General features: G+C 45.2%; 1 protein-coding gene across 2 annotated transcripts in view; it reads left to right on the top strand.

Annotated features, from left to right (window-relative positions):
- Nucleotides 1-17,823, top strand: part of METTL13 (methyltransferase 13, eEF1A N-terminus and K55) — a 284,161-nt gene that overhangs the window by 44,054 nt on the left and 222,284 nt on the right. For both annotated transcript variants that reach the window (XM_069641240.1, XM_069641241.1), the window contains exon 4: nt 4,240-4,435. In XM_069641240.1, coding sequence (XP_069497341.1) covers nt 4,240-4,435 — 196 coding nt within the window. The remainder of the gene's footprint in view (nt 1-4,239; nt 4,436-17,823) is intronic.

The following is a 17,823-nucleotide window of genomic DNA, read 5'->3' as shown; positions in this document are numbered from 1 at the left end:
TTACCTTTACAAGACATTAGTCGATTTGACTTTGGCCTACCTATTGCATTTAATCAACTCCTCTGGTGAACTCTATTTGCACTGTTTTAAAGTAACTGTAATATTCGTTTTATTAACTTATGCCTTTTTGCTCCTACTTCAGTGCTATTTGGCTCCTATTTCAAGGGAGCTCAACTGCTTAGTAATTAGTACTGTAGTATAACTTGTATGTGATATTGGTTGCCTCATTTAGTGAATGCTTTATAAATGATTGTGTAACAAATTAAGCAGTGTTTTTACCAAGAAATCTTCAGTCTAAGTGTCTATCCGAATACTTGTCATTGTAGACCTTTTGTGTAACACCCTTACAAGCTCACATTCCCTCTTGAGATAAGCCTGGCTGCCCAGCTCGCTACCAAAAACTGTGTGGTACAGACTTATACCAAAGGTTGGTTTTGCTTACACCTGTAGTCATAGTTGTGTGTAGTGGTCCCAGAGGGTACTGCATGCAAACTGTGCCTAATATCCCCCATTAGACCACTGTGCTCCTCTGGCACCAACTCCTTGTGTGTAAAGCGTTTTGCTAAATAGAGGGCAGGAGGTCGATCCCTTTTCTCAGCTGGCTGCCTTCTTTGGAACAGTCTCCCTCTTCCTCTTGAGCAGGACTTTTAAATTCCGAAAGATCCCCAAGAACTTCCTATTTACCTCCTCCTTCCTTCCCTCCTCTGCTAATCTCACAGTTGCTTGTTTGGTGTTCAGAGCCCTTATGCATCCTCTGGGCCTTGACCTCCCACACCAAATTGCCCCAGCCTCTGTCTATCCTGAACGCTTGCCTCGGCTCACCCTCCACCCTTGGAGGCTCGCACTTACCCTACATTGCACTTCACCTGTTGCTCACCCATGAGCACCCCAGCACCTATCCATTCCCTCTCCCTTTTCCACTTGCAAACTCTGAACACTCCAAAGGCATAGTATTTAGTATGTTTATGTATTTTAATTGTTTCTCATCCCTTGTGCCCTCCCTGTTGCCCTGTGGGCGCTTTGAAACAGTATTTAATTCCTGTATAAGCACCTAAGAAGTCAACAATAAAATGTTAGCCTCATGCTCTGCCTGTGAGGTTCTATGTAATAATGTCACCACAAAAATCTCGCCAAAAAATGGGCGTTTTTTGTGGCGACATTATTGCATGGAACATGCGGGGGACACCCCTGCAACCCCCAAATTTTAATATTTTTTTACATTTTTTTTTTTTTTTTTTGCCCCTGTCCCCATATATATGGTCACCCATATAATATCGCCACGACCTTTTCCCGGCGATATTATTTACGGCAACCATATATATGGGGATAATATTACCTGATACCGCCTGTGATACTGCTGATCTTCCAGCTTCTTTCTACTGCTCCTTCCTGCTGCAGCCTTTTATGCAGCCTTTTATGCCCCTCAGGTGGGTTAACTGGCTTCAGGTACAGGCCCTTAGAATTAATTGCCTGACCTTGCCGAAAGCTATTTTGGCCACAGTCCCTGAGGGATTCTGGGACATGTAGTCCACTTCAGAGAAATTTTGTTTTCTCCTTTTAAAGGTTTAGAGATGACTTTGCCTCTCTTGATCTTATCAAGAGAGGAATTATGAGGTTTAAACTTTTTAGAGACCGATTGGCCAAGAAAAGTCACATGTTCGTCATTCCTTTTGGCATGCCTTTGGCAGTGTGAAGGATAATGGGGATTTGGAGGTAATAAAGATTTGTTCTTTGGGTTCAATGCTACATTGAGCTACTTCTTTAGAATGTATCTTTCAATCCTTAGTAGGAGGCAGAGATATATCAAAATGTCAATAAGCCAATTCCTCCTCTAAGTCTGTGGTAAGAGTATTTCTCTTCAAGGAGAAATACTGTGTCTCACCCTACAAAATCTCCCCACCACCCTTTGCCTTGTCTCCACCCAGGGGATCCTCCTGCAGTACACCACCCCTAGGATTGGGATCAGGAAGCGTCTGCCCTCTCCTGGCCACCTGAGAGTAGACTTTAGGCATGGTTCTAGTGGGCGGGATCTGCAGTATTCGCCACAACCCTTACTCTACCCTCAAAAGTTAATCTAGATGCAAATACAATGGCTGCCCTCAAATTCATCTAGATGCGATACATTGGCTACCCTAAACAATGTATCTAAATGCAATACATAGCTACCTCCAGCTTAATCTAGGTGCAATACATTGGCTACCCTTAACATTCATCTGAATGCAATGCATTGGCTAGCTTTGGAGTGCAGTGAGATTTCAAAATAGTGGTAACATTCGTGTGACAGTGATGAGGTAATAAGATAGTGGCAGGGTTTAGGAAGTGTTGCACTGGCTATGCTCCCAGTTCCTGATACCTTACCTGTTTTTAGCAGTAGACTGCTACGTAAGGTGCCCACGGCGAACAGGCGTAGGAGGTGCCTTAGGGAGTTACCCTTTGCCGGCTCGCCGGGCAAGGCTGCCTTGGGACTAATTCCTTTGGGTGCTTCCTGGAGATGGATGGCACTATCGGGATTGGGGTGGCCGGGAGTTGGGTGGGGGAATGGAAATGGAGGGTGGAGGAGCCCCAGGTAGCCTGAGCCAATCGCTATGAAGGACTACACCACAAAGTCTGTACTCTCAATAGGCAATACAACACAAACAAGTAACAATTGGAAATCACATTAAAACCACAGGTAAATCCCTCCAAAAGAACCCCAAACGGGCTGTGAACTCCTTACCAGGTGCAGTACAGGATGGGTATTAATTGTGAGACACATTATATATAACTATAATTTTGGGAGAAGGTGAGCCATGACTCACTTTTTGGTTGCAACATTTCAGTCAAATGTGGCATGCATGTCAAATGTTATTAGCAGCAATTCATTTTTTGGGTTTGCTATGTATCTCGATACTCAACTGAACTTTAGTGTGGTGACTGCCGCACTATTCTATTTTCCGCATTAGTCAACCAATCCCAAAGAAAGGGTTTTTCCCGCCATTGGATCTTAATCTTAAATTGGGAGAAATGCAATGACAAATCGACCTGCCAAATGAGTTGTTCATGAAATCTCATACTCATACAACAGTCAATTTAACTTGCCAAGGGTTTTACACTTTTTTTTGTTTTGTTCCCTGCAGCATTTTATTGCAAACTAATATCAGCACGTGTAAGAAATGTTACAGCCCGATCAGTGTATGATTGAGGATCACCAGCTGGTCCGTATAACCCAACCAAATCGTAGGGTAGCCATTAACCTGAGTTGGGAAGGAGTTGACGTCTTTCAAGTGAACATTCATGTCTCAGGTCTATAGGTTGTGCAAAGTGGCCAGATCGCAAACCTGTTCTAATTCAGAGTTGGTTGCTATGGAGTTTGCCAATTTACCCATGTTGTCCAATTTAATTCTAAACAAAGTGACCATGTACAGTTGGTGAATAAGGTAAAACAAGGGCGCGGGAAGGCCCCAGCCCCACATTTCCTTTCATAACTGTTGGTCCACACTATTGAATGCGGTGCAAAGTCGAATACCACGCACAAAGGATTGTACAAGATACGACTGATTTAAATATTACTCTGTCTATGTGTTACATGCTGTCCCCATTCCAGGGTGAAAGCCAGTTTGTTGGATATGCATTGGATTTTTTTCTACCCACTTCCTGAAATCTTTTAAACCTATACTGGAGAAGCTCTTGCTATAAACGCACAGTAGTTTGAAGGATCAGCTTGTGAGTCCTTCCCGAAGACTTGGGCCAGAATGAGCTTGTTCCAGGAATCTGGTATATATAAATCTCTGGAGAACATTTTAAATAAACCATTGCACAATCTGGCCCTCATTATGTGATTCTTTTGTAAGGTAACAATAGCTAGCGCATCAGGGGTTGGGGGCTTATTAAGGGACAATTAGATTTATGTTCCAAAAGGCAAACATTCCACATGTAGAACAATAGATGTTCATTTCGATTTCTTCTGTAAATCAATTTTATGAATTTTCCACATCTCCAGAAGGGACAGAGGTTGTAAGAAAATAGTTTTCAGATAACGTATCGGAAAAATAAAATGAGCACTGTTCAGATCAAAATGATATGTAGGGTTCTGGTAGACCTGTTGATGGGTTCTGTTTAGACATACCCTTGAAAAAAAATGTTGAAGACCATTCTGGAACAAAGCACAGTGTTTGCATTATTAGAACATCCAATTGGTCTATATCGGATATCTAGCAGAAAAACTATAGATAAACATTTTTCTCCCCCACCCTCTTACAGATACCATTCCTGTCAGCCAGCAATGACCTTGGTGTTCGTACTGTGCAGCACCGGGGGACTAGCAAACAGAGTGGGGAGTATGTGATTGAAGATGTCAAAGGAGATGGACCCAGCTTCTTCAGACGCCTGGTCTTCCTCACCAATAGGAACGTGGTGCAGTCGGAGGCCCGACTGGTGCCGGACACCCCTTGTAAAGGTAGGAGACAGCCGCACAATGGCTCTGCTGTTGGCACTCTGCAAATCACTAATCATGTAACTTGATGTTTTACATTTAGCTTGATCTGGAAGATGTACGATCCGAATGTCACAAGGTCTAGTAGGATTGCTTCTGTTTTGTCAGTCTTGTCCCCCTCATGTCTAGTTGTGCCTTGAAACACATTGTGTATAGGCGCATTATAAAAACCCAATGAAATAAATATGAACTGCAAAGTAAATGTAAAGGGATTTAAGCATTCTATGTAGCTTTTGTTTCCAGCATTACTCTTAATAGGCTATGTATGCAATTTTCTGTCACATTGTATACTAATTTATTTTGCATTTTGTTTTATACTTTGAAGATCTTTATCAAAATAAACCTTTCTCCCCTTCTTTTCTCTCGCATTGTTAATTCCCTCAAGTGACAATGCTTAAGAATGTTGACATTGTGGCAAAGTCTAATATGTAACCCATATAAATGTTAGAAGGTGGGCCCCGAGTCCAGAGGGCACCACGTTATGCTTCTGCTCTTGCCAGCTGACCGCACAATTCCGGTTGTGGCAGGGGCCTTCCCTCTCCTACAGTGTCCTAAGCCGAGTGTGCAAAAACCACTACCCTCCTTCCCCCAAAAATTATTTAAAGAAAGATCCTGGCATTCTATAAGAGCCTTAAGAACTATGGGCAAGATACAGCATCCATTTGTTTTCAAAGTTGAAATTGCTAAACAAAATCTTTTTAATTTCTAATCCAAGCCAATTGATTACCAATGTATCTTATCAGGGTTTTCAATGGGGTGAGCAGTTAATTTCAACACTTTTTCAATGACTCAACACAATGTAACTGGCACACAAGAACATTGATTGAAATGGTAGAAGACAATAATTTGTAATGCCATATAGCTAAAAAGAACCGTTAATACAAAAATGTGATTTGTATGCCTTTTCTGGAATTAAAGGGGTAGTTTGGTCAAATGTTATTGGCCCAATCGATCAGGCATGTATTTCCGAGCATACATTGAATGTTCTTAAAATAAATTCTAATGGAACTTACCTGAGCTTTTCGCACTTTAACACATGCGAAGACGACGGGTAGGGTACCACCATCTGTGCTAATCTTATCCGTTGATCCAATGCCCTAAGTTAAAGTGCCCTCCTGGCAGTAATTCAGATCACCCGCCCCCAACGCTGATATCACTAGACGTTCACGCCCCATTTCATAACGCGTATGCAAGTCTCATGTCAATGTCCGCTGCGTGCAATCTATTGACGTGTCTCCATGGTAATGCCAAGACACCTCGTTCCTCTAAGTGTAAGCAAACCCTTTCTGATCACACAGCGTTGTAGTTTATTTTTCTTTTGTGCAAGTGTATTTCCTTTCGACTTGTTTCTGCTATGTTCAGCTATCTTCCAAGTGCTACGCACTGAGAATAAGTACTTACACTGGCTAAAATGAATTGTATCAGTATTCCCTTTTCATTACTTATATCATTTACAAATGTCTTTACCAAAACATGTTTAAACATGTGTCCTTGTGAGCTTTTAAAGTTTGAGCCTATTCATCTTGCCTCTTCACAATGTGTTTTGGTAACGTGGCTGTTTCTTCGCTTATCATTCTTTGATATTATTGTTAATGGGGAAACTCTTTTCTTTACTGTATACAAACAAAGTAAGTTTTAATTTATTCACTGTTGATTATGTGCTGCTTCACTATTCAGGGACGATGGCAACAAATCAGCCCTACCTGTACAAACAAGAATACTCAGAAGGGGAAATCCTTGAAAGAGAAAAACTCGAGACGATGTGTAATCAGATGAAAGTCCTGAAGATCAATCGCCAGAGCCTGAACCTAGTCACATGGAACACGTTTCCACCTGGTGTACCTGCCATAATTGTGAGCTTATGCCTACTATGTTGGAGAACTACTGTTGCAGAGAAAACTCTGGCTGCTTGGCCTACATTGCCGAAGAAGACACACCACCGCTATGCGTTACCGAGCTGCATGACTTCAGGGCTGCCTGCCTTTAGAAGATCCATGTTGTGAATGATGATGGTCTTTATGCACGAACTTTGAGCTACAGTTCGCCCTCGTAATCCAAGTAAGAATTAAGTTCACTCTATATATGTTGTGTGTTTGACGCCCGAGACGGCTAACTTAATATGTTGTTCCCCAACATCATTGTAACTTCGATGGATCACTGACAAAATACTTTTTCTGTACATTAAATACATTACGTATTATAATCTGAAGCAAATGTGTTCATCTGTACATTTATCATTCAAACAATTAAGTTTCTTTCACTTGGGAGTATCTCCCAAACTGTTTTTGCTGGAGTGTGCGATTTACATTTCTAATAGAGCCCTACTGGAAATCACAAGCCCGGTCAGTACGTAGCATGAAAGTGTACTATTTATAGCATAACAATGCCTTACATTTTTCAAGGTAGTGCAAACAAATAAAATGCATTTATTGGGTTCATTCAACTAACCCATTTCCGTATCTCTTACACAGGTGGTACAGACCTGTGGCATATCGTGCCTTTACATGGGAGATTAATGGAAGACTGGGATTTCGAGTAATACCTGCCTGTGTGGTTCGAGCAATTCATGATGAATTCCCTAGTGACCGCAGACAATACAGTGGATTTAGACTGGCAGTACCTCCATCGCAGCAGTATAATTAGTTGTCATTGCCATCCACTTTACCAAACTCCATAAAAAGTGTGTTCATTTGAACACGTCCAAACATCTAAGAGTATTGTAGCAGATTGGTGTGCTTTAACAGGTTTACTGGCCTATTGCGCTTGCCTCATCCACATCCATTCCCCTTTGCTATCAATGCCAGCATGCCGAATACCATGTACACCTCAAAGGGATCTTCCGCACTGCGACCAATGTTCACCTGGCCACCGCAGACCCAGTGTCTTCATAGTCTCCTTTGAAGACTCTGTCCCTGCAATCTCTCTAGCTATGTGTCCTTTGACTGTGTTCCTGGCCTATTTTGCTAGCCTCATCAACATCTATCCCCCTCCATTATCAATGGCAGTTTACAGCTGTGGCCGAGGGGGACTGGGTGGTTGGTAAGGCTCAAGGTACCATGTACACCTCAAAGGGTTCTTTCGCGTTGGCACCCATATTCACATGGCCACCACCGACTCGGTGTCTCAAGACTCTCCTTTGAAGACCCTGTCCCTGCTGCAGTCAACGTATATCTGTGTCCTTTCCCAGTGTTCCGGGCCTATTGTGCTCGCCTCATCCACATCCATCCCCCTCCGTCATCAATGGCAGTTCGCAAGTGGGCTGCATTGGCGGGATTGAGGAGTTCAAAAAGGCTTGGTGGGTGCCAACGAACATGTCAGACTTCTATAATCCTTTTATAAACACTTCAGAAGCTACCAAGAAAACCTCTCTGAAATCGACAAGGAATTTCACCAGCTCTCCCCGTTTTACCTTGCTTGCTGAATCGACTCATCTGTTCTTCTAAGTAATGGTTAGTCAACTTTTAGTTTAGTTTTCTATAGTGTCAATGTTCTTTGCTTGGCCAATTTTTGTTGCTTTATACTCTATACCCTATTCTCATCTTATTTTATTCAGAAAGTCTACACCAGTATCAACCGTCCTATGCATTGTTATCTCTGTAATGAGCAAATAACATTACAGAGTATTGTTTCCAAATGTAATCTCTCTTAGTGCATGTTTTTAAAGCATGTTTGCTTTGGATGCCATTTATTTTAAAAGCACTTTTTTTATGAAAGGAATATGATGTTTGATTTACTCGCTGTGATCCTTTTTTAATAGTAAAATTTATGTATATTTCTTTAACAGATCATAGTGACACTACAACAGTGCCTTCTTGTATTGTTTTGTGTTTTGGGTTGCACTAATAGCAGCCATGCCAAAAGTCTTGAGTACCGTCCTGCATGTGTTCCCAAAGGATTTAAATTTAATAAGGAAATGGCTCTTAAGCTGCAGACTTCCATCGTTTGAAATTAAAAGCAGAGCCAAGGATGTCTTGGTGATGTGAGGGGCAATCGATTCCGCAGCATGCACTTCTCAGACGATATGTACAAACAATCACAGTACACTACAAAGAAACTCCCCATACACCTTCGGAAATGACTTCCAAATGCAGTTCCAACTGAATTTCAGCACACGCTAACCCCGATGAGTAATGGACACTGAATTTGGAAATGTATCTTACCATTTTCTAAATTGGCCTGTATAATATGTCTTATAAGTGACGATTCAATATATTGGTCTATGAACAGGTAACATAATGAACAGTTCATTTTTTTTTCTCAAATATTTCAATGATATTTTATTCCACAAGTTTCCTTTGTGACATGATGTACTGTGGTTTGTACATTTTGAATTTTAGATTACTTTGTGTATCCATACTTTAGTGATACTCGAATAGTTCAGTGCAATGGGAGCCTTTCCAAACACACAATCACATTGCGTCATTTAAAAATAGGTCATTTTCTTAAAATGACCGTTTTTCTTTACATATACTGCACTGATGGAATTACAGACCATTACCATGGAGGAAACCACAGACGCATCAGTCATCGTAATGGTGAGGCCAAGCGATTTGCATACAAACCTTTTTTTATGGTTTTTGAGGTGGTGTACATTATAATACTAATGTCTGTTTTCTATTGAACAATGGTATGTATATATACATCGATTAAATGACCGTGATGCTACATCAGCCACTATTCTGGAGTCAACTGCAAGTTAAACTTAAAAAATATTGATTGTTATGTATAATATTTGCTTTTGATACAAACAGGCTTTTAGGCTTCATTGTCAATATCGGCCATCTTTTACATGTATTTCTTTTGATGTTGCATATAGCCGGAGCCTGGAACTTCAACAACGTACTATTCTTCTACTGCAACCAGTCTGGAGGCAGAGGTATGAAAAGCGATTGTTTATTTATAGTAATAGTTATTGATTAACAATATCCTTTTTACATGTAAAATAAAACATTTTTTTAATAATTTGCAGTACTGTCATCAAATTGCAAAGCTTTAGAACAAAAGCCATGATGTTTGTATCGCAGAGACACATGCAACAATGAAGGTAACCCTTCTGAAAAATGTAATTTGCTACAGATTAAAATAGACCTGTTCAATGTATGAATGGTGTATGTTTTTGTTTAAACTTTAGCTGCTTAGTGAAAAGATTAATCAGTGAAACAAAATAACATTACAACGGCTTAAAGGGGCCACAATATAATCACCGATTTGCAGGAGGCTCTCAAACCAACTCCCTCCGACATCTCTGAAGGTGATCAGGTACAGTTTTCAAATATGCTTTTTGAAAATGTTACAAAGTGTTCATAGTTCTGATATTGTAAGGTCAACAATCGTTAAATCCACTTTCTCAAGATGTCTTTTGTGAGATCAAAGATTTAAATATTGATTGTTTAAGAATGTAATCAATGGGGGGACGTAGCCAACGGAAGAGCAATGCGGACGTGAGTCCCTGAGGCTCCCGAGGCCGCCGAATACATCCCTGAAATATCCTGGTATTCTGTGGCGAAATTGAATAGGAAATACCTCTGCCTTGAGATTAACCTCCTGAACGTGTAGCAGGTGGCGGAGTGAAACCCGCGCGAGCGAGGAGGGGAATATCCAAGATGGCCGCAAGCTAGGCAACGAGCTTGGAGGGCCGAACATAGTGATGAGGCGCCATCTGGGAACCAAAGCCCAACCTATGCCCATCTAATTGGTGCTGACTGATGATCGGCGTGCCAATGCCTAAAAACAGAAAGCCCGATGCCGTCTGCTGAGGTGAAGCTCTGTGCTACGTGGCTGCGCTGCCTCCACTGACTGCGTGGACAGCTGCCCGTGGGTGGTGAACAGGAGAGTACTCTGGTGCTGCGGTGACCCGGAGCGGGCTCTGCCTATCTGTGGCAGGCGAACACGCACAGTCGCCCTTGCCAACCTCTAAACCTGACTGTGGGGGCGCCGATGCCCAGACACCCCCCCGGATCGTCCCCAAATCTGCTACTGCGGACGATCGGGCTTTGGGAACGCTGGCCCCGCTCTGGACCACCTGCACAGGAAACTGTTGTGGAGCAACGAGTATACCCAACCTGGAATCGGCATACACATGAGCAACAAGTTCTTCTCCGATCCAGGAGTGACGAGCACTGCCGGGGTCTTCTCCGATCCAACCGCAACCCCGCAGGAGCTGCCTGTCTGACCCGCCCGATTCAAATGAGTGGTGCGGTCTGCGACAGTGTTTCGTAGGTGGAGCCCCACAAAGCCTACCAGGCAGGGCACTGGGGTGCATTGTTCTCCGCACCAACCCGCACAGGAGGCTGTAGAACCCTGACATCGGGGCCCCATCCAACGGCCCTGACCGCCGTCACCCGCAAGAATCTACACGGACATCATCAGATTGTGGTCAGCCGCCCGCCCCACCCTTGGTCCGCCAGAATCCTGCACACCCCAATGGACAACATGACCAAAACGTGCTGCGCAAACCAGGTGGAAGTGAAACACTTGAAGGATCGAAACGCGCAGAGAAAAGCGGAACAGGCGAGTGCCTATATCATGCACTTGTTGTCCCTGTACCACTAAGGCCCCAGAGACCAAAATAAGAAACCTGCTGGGAGTTGCTGCCGGATAGGGGCAGTGGCTGAGACGTTCCCCCTCCCCGCTCTCCTCCATGAGAGTGCTGGTTCCTTTGTCTGCCACGTCCTCCAAGGTGAGGGGTTAAGACCAGTGCCCTCTGCCGGTTGGGAGCATACCTGACACCACACTCGGGTACTGTGCAGGTGCAGATACCTACCCGACCTAACTGAAACAAACTGACCTCATTGCTACGAATCCAGGCCAAACGACTGGGCTCCTGAGGTACGTGCACAAAGGGGTATGGGGACTGTGCAGTCAACTTACTGCCCACCGGAGTGTGGCGCTCTGACCGCTTTTGACTGTGCCCCTACTCTGAGCCATAATGAACCTAAGAGCAGAAAAGATGAACCAAATAAATGTGCTCTGCGTGGACTGAGAGCGTGGACAACTGACAGTGGTAGGTGTGAAAAATTGTATCAAGTGCCTGGGCGAGACTGAAATACCCCCCTCCCACCCCCACCCCCTCCCGCACCCACCTCTCTCCACCACTGGCAACCCATAATCACCTCGGGGACACCACACAACTTAGCCCGAATCCACGTGTGCAGGAGGGACCCCAGCCGAAGAGACCATAGATGGCAACACCAGTATTTGCCCCGGTAGCACTGGCCCCTGGAGTCCATTACCAACTGCGAACCAGTCAGCGCAGAAGATTAATTGCCGGTGTGGAAATAGACCCACACTGATGAAAGAATTAAGGACACGTGATCACTCCTCTATATCCCCAAACCACAGTACAAACCTGATAACACAAACTGTTGCCAACCGGAACTAGCATGGGCAAGGACCGAATCAAGAAAACAGGCACCAAATGTAAAATTGATCAGTTCACCACATCCTCATCAAACGCACTGCTAGAACAAGTGCACCCAGAAACAATGACAGAACCAGAGAGCACACTGTCCCTGAAAGACGTAATGGCTGCAATAATAGATTTGCACGCCTCTATGGAACTAAAAATGGACGGCATCAGCATGGACGTCTCACTCCTGCGTCATGACCTAATGAAATTGACATTCCGTACCGGGGAGGCAGAACAGCGCATCTCCGGTGCAGAGGATGGGTTGAGAAACCTAGAGCAACAACTAAACGGAGTCTCAACACGCCTGAAACTAATGGAAGGGAAAATGGATGAAGGCGGCGAGTGAAGGTCAAGACGGAACAATGTCCGTATTTTGGGACTGCCGGAAAAAACAGGAACCAAGCATGGAGTTATTCCTGGAACAATGGCTTGCAGATATGTTTGATGCAAAGACATTTTCTAAATTCTTATCGATGGGAAGAGCGCATCAAATGCCCACAGGATGCCCGATACCTGGTGCCCCACTGCGCACCGTAATAGCAAAATTCCTCAATTACGGGGACCAAGATGCCTTACTTCAAATGGCACGCACAAAAGGCACAATAACCTTCAATGGCTCGAGAATCGCATTTTTTCCAGGCTACACCAGAGAAGTGCAGAAAGCGAGGCAGTCGTTCGACCAACTTAAACACTGATGCGCTCAATGTAAAATACGGCCTGGTATTTCCAGCACAGCTGAAGGTCTACCATAAAGGCACGACGGTCCACTTCACTGATCCGAAGGAAGCATGGCAATGGGCGGAACAACACATTGAAGGAGACTGGAGTACGGCTCGGAACAATGGCCGTCGTAACCCTAAAGCATTTCCGCAGCGAGGACCCCCTGTCGGACTACCACCGGGACAAGACCGAGACCCACCGGCATAAACAGCAGAAGATCACTGAACAACATGAAATTGAACCATATGTTCCAACTATCCTGCGACTCGTGGGAATGAACGTTCTCTCACAGGGGAAATGGAGAAATTAAGGCAAGGACAAGCATGGATGAATACAAAAGGAAGACGGACGGCTTGAACGGCAGTCACCCACGCCCCCACCGAGATTTGTTGTGGGAGTTGTAAATGTGTGGTTTTCGGCCAGGAGTAAGTTTGGTTAACTCAGGGTCGATGTTCGGGCAACAGATACTTCGATATGAGGCGGAGTATGGGGTTGGGGGACGGGGAACAATAAAGTTTGGTTTGTTTGGCTAAGTTGTTGTTTAAAGATGTTAATGTTGAGTCAGAGACTCGTGTGCCGCCTTGTAGAAGTCCTCCCAAACACTCATTATGTGAGAGCTGTAATCCCACAATGACAATAGCACTACATGCCAGAAAACACCCCTGAATCAACTATGCTCGGACTGAGCTTGCTCATTATGAAAGAGCGCACGCTCAAATTCGTGACCTTGGAATGTCAATGGGCTAGGTAACTGCCTCAAAAGGCGATTTAGCCACACAATTCCTAAACAAACATACACCAAACTTTGCACTTCTTAAAACCACTTAGCAGGTACAACCTGTAATCTATTCAAGCGTACCAATTATCGCACTACATGCAGGTTTCACTATGGGCTCAAGAGGTGTACTCCTACTAATGCGTAAGGCGTTGCCTTTCACCCTCACTAAAGTAATCCAGGACACAGGTGTCAGATTTGTGTACGCTGTAGGAACATTACGGAACCAGACGATCACTTTACTAGCAATCTACTCACCCCTCACTTTGCTGACAGCTGGTCACGATTCCTGTCACACCCACACCTGTAACGGCCCGGAATCATGTTGTCCCCAGGGCACGCCCCCGCCCCCTGTTCCGTTCATCCCTTTCTCCCTCCGGGACTCGCGTGGATTCCCTAGCGGCTCGCACGCACGGGTGTGCCGTGTCTGCAACAGAGCTTCTGTCAGGCTACGGCCGTTTCTACACTGGCAGCTGCCTTGGCACCTGGGATCGCGAAGGACTAACATCGGGCTTCCGCGTCGCGAGGCTATACGGTCGCGTGACGCGCTTGCCCATTCACGTGACACAGCAGCGCACCACGTGACCAGAAGCGCGAGTACTTAAACACAGGAAGCCCGGGTGCTCGTTGCTTCACAGCTGTGCTTTGCATCCTGTTTGGCGTTATGTACCTTTTGGACTACTGGCTACTCACGGAATCGACCTGGCTTGTTCTACTGGACTTGGATCAACCCTTTGGCTTTGTTACCCGGATATAACTGGCTTTGATCGCGGACTGTTATTTGGATTACCTCACGGATTCTCCTTCTTGCACTTGGCTCTTTGGGCTTCCTGTACCATAGCTCATAGTTGGCTACTACGCTAACAGGCGAAAGCGGACTACTACTTCCTCTGGAATACACCAGTCCACAGTCCATGCTTGGTACTTAACCCGCATTTTCTTGCAGCAGCTTGGGGTCCCAGAGGTTTGCGGTCCCGGACTGGAACATCTCCGCCTGTGGCCTCAACGGCTGCACAGAGAGTGACTTTGGGTTCTCTCTGCGGCATTTGGGGACGGAGGCCTCTTCTGCCTACACGACACTCAAGTCCTAACACAGCTCTGCTAGAGGACATTGCGCCACTGACTGCCAATGACACGTCGGATACGCTAGTCCTGGGTGGAGATTTCAATGTAGTGATGAGTGTTGAGATGGATCGTACACACCTACGAGGAAGGAACCCCAGAATTCTCACTAAGCTGGCCACCTTTGCCACCGCAATGGGACTGAGGGATGTGTGGCGCGACATGCAGCCTGATGCTAGAGAATACTCCTACCACTCTGGGGTACACGCCTCGTTATCCAGGCTTGACTACTTTTTCCTACCCACAACGACCATTCATAGGGCGATAGTGGCAAAACTCCTCCCGAGAGGCATATTGGACCACTCCCCCTATTAATGGAGCCAGAGACCTCGAGACCACTCCCCCCAAAGACATGGCGACTTAATAGCTACTACCTGGGTTCCCCAGAGCTTATTGAACGTATTCAAACTGTAACCAAATCATATTTTGAGATGAATGAGGGATCAGTGGGTAGCCCCGGGATGCTGTGGGAAACTACAAACCAGTGCTCCGTGGGGAAATTCTCTCCTGGACCGCAGCTACCAAAAAACAATGTGCAGAGAAACTGGTGGCAGCTGAATTAAACAGGCGGTAGAGGCCCATATAACCGAAGACCAACCCGAGACACATAGGTCACTTCTCTTGGCACAAAAACAGCTACAGAATATTGCATTAGATAACGCCAAGCAAGCTCACAGAGCAATGAGAGCTAGGATTTATGAAACCGGGGACAAGGCAGGTAAAATGCTGGCCTGACTCGAGCGTAGAGACGAGGGACATAGTCACATAAGGATGATTGAACAAACTAACGTGAACTCACTGTTTGACAGATAGAGATTGCAAAGCAATTTGCAACATACTAAAGTGAACTGTATGGGCCCCCCAACAACCCCGCAGATACCTCCATATTAGATAGGATATCCCTACCATCCCTGAATGCCGAACAAAAATGCCTCCTGGAAAGACATTACGGAAGATGAACTGATTATAGCAATGTCCAACTCCAATTGGGTAAAACCCCGGGCCCAAATGGATTGCCGATTGTAATTTGGAAGAACATAGGTCCAAGCGAACTGGCCCCACATTTGCGGACTATGTATAAGCACTCGAAAGAGTAGGGCTAGCTACCGGCTGACCTAAGAAAAGCTACCATAATAGTAATCCCCAAAGCAGGCAAACCACCAGAGCAATGTAGCTCATATTGACCAATCTCCCTCGTAAATAGTGAAACAAAGCTACTAGCCAAAATATTAGCCATTAGACTGCAGGGAGTTATAACATCACTGGTGCATCCAGACCAATGTGGGTTCATGCCAGGCAGGTCAACACGCATGAATATACGGAGATTGCATCTAGCACTTGAAAGATCGCAGTAATCCCAACACCCCCTAGCATTTTTAGCAATAGACTTTGAGAAAGCGTTTGATTCAGTGTGCTGGCAGGCCCCCTGGGAAATAATGCGCAGAATGGGCTTTGGTGTAGAGTTCATGGGCTGGGTGCAACTGCTTTATAGCTCCCCAGAGGCGGAAATGAAGATCAATGGTTGGCCGTCCCCACCTTTCAAACTGGGCAAGGGAACAAGACAAGGCTGTCCCCCTATCAGCGCTGCTCTTTGCACTATCAATTGAGCCACTGGCGAGGCTACTGAGAGAATCACAGACCTGGAGGGGCTTTCAGGGGTCTGCGGATTGGGAGGACAGGGTTTCCCCTCTATGCAGACAACCTGTTGATATACCTGCGAGACCCAATCAGTCCCTGCCCCGTAGTAACGGATCTCCTGCGGCGATATGGTGCCTTCAGTGGTCTAAAAGTGAATTGGACCAAATCTGTACCATTTCCAGTTAAAGGGGGTGACAATGTAATCCCAGAGAATTGCCTGTATAAAATTTGAAATGCCAAATTTTTTGATACCTGGGGATACTGATTACCAAAGACCCGAATTAATACATAGAGCGAAACCTGCATCCGATTGTGGAACGATTTAAAGATGATGTACACCACTGGTCTTCCTTGCCGCTGACCCTCTTGGGAAAAGCAGCATTGTTTAAAATGATGGCATTACCCTGCTTCTTATATATTCTTCAGAATGCCCGGCTGCATGTCCCATCGAAAACGTTCTGCAAAATTGATTGCCTTCTTAGGAAACTATTATGGGGAGGCGGAATACCGAGGATAGCGCTGGGTACCCTCCAAAGATCGAGCTGGGAGGGAGGTATTGGACTGCCCCGCCTACAGACCTATTACTGCGCGAGCCAGGTGGCAACGGTAAACGATGTGCTCCATGGGGACCCAAACAGTACCACACATAAGGGCCGAGTAGGGCGTGAGACATAGGCTAAACCCAATGAAAGGGCTCTACCAGACAGCAGGTGCGACAGCCCCCGTACAATAGCGGCGCAGACCACACTATTTTGGGCGGAAGTACACAAATTCATAGGCTGGGATGAGAAGGTAACTCCAGTCCAACCACTATGGGATAATAGGAACCTATCTGAGGTGAACAAGTTACCAAGATGGCCATGCTGGGTAGGTCAGGGAATAACGGTGGGCGATGTGATTGATGAGGGGAAATTATAGACTTTGATAATATGCGGGAAAAGTTCAACCTCCCGGAAAATGAAAGATATCATCACACACAGCTAAAGCATGCAATACATAAACATCTTCCAGTGATATCTAACATGCCAGTCTGTACTCCTATAGAGAAACGTGGTACTAGATAGAATAAATAACAAAATTACCTCTACAATGTACAGTGTTATAACCTCCTTTTCTACCCCGGAACTGATAGGTCTGAAATCCAAATGGGAGAAAGAGGTGGGGGATAACTTACCGGAGGACTTGGCCGAAGTCCTGATGTACCCACGCGAAACGGCCATCTCATCCAGACTCCGGCTTATTCAGCTTAAGATATTACACAGAGTGTACTACCCGAGAGTGGTGCTCTCTCGCTGGGGGAAAAGCGCAGATACCAACTGCTTACGATGTCTGTATGGGGAGTGAACCTTTTTCCACATCTTATGGGACTGTCCACTGATACAGCAATACTGGCAAGAATGCTGTAATGTGCTCACGAAGGTTTTGGGGCAGGTAATACCAAGAGAACCGAAATTGTTATTACTGGGAATCAATAGCGATTGTGAGATGACACGGTATGAAAGATTGCTCTTTTCAACCACAACCGCCTTGATTAAGAGAAACATTGCGAAATTAGGGGGCTCATGAGTGGTACTGCAGGTTGGACAATGGATTGCGGATGTAGATGTCTGTATAGCTATGGAACAGAGGGTGTACAGGGCCAGAGGCTGTCCCGGAAAAGCTGCGAAGATCTGGCAAAAATGGGAAGAT

Source organism: Ambystoma mexicanum, chromosome 1q (assembly GCF_040938575.1).
Source record: "Ambystoma mexicanum isolate Mex_15411 chromosome 1q, UKY_AmexF1_1, whole genome shotgun sequence".
NCBI classification, from domain to species: Eukaryota; Metazoa; Chordata; class Amphibia; order Caudata; family Ambystomatidae; genus Ambystoma; species Ambystoma mexicanum.
This window is presented reverse-complemented; position numbering and strand designations above follow the sequence as displayed.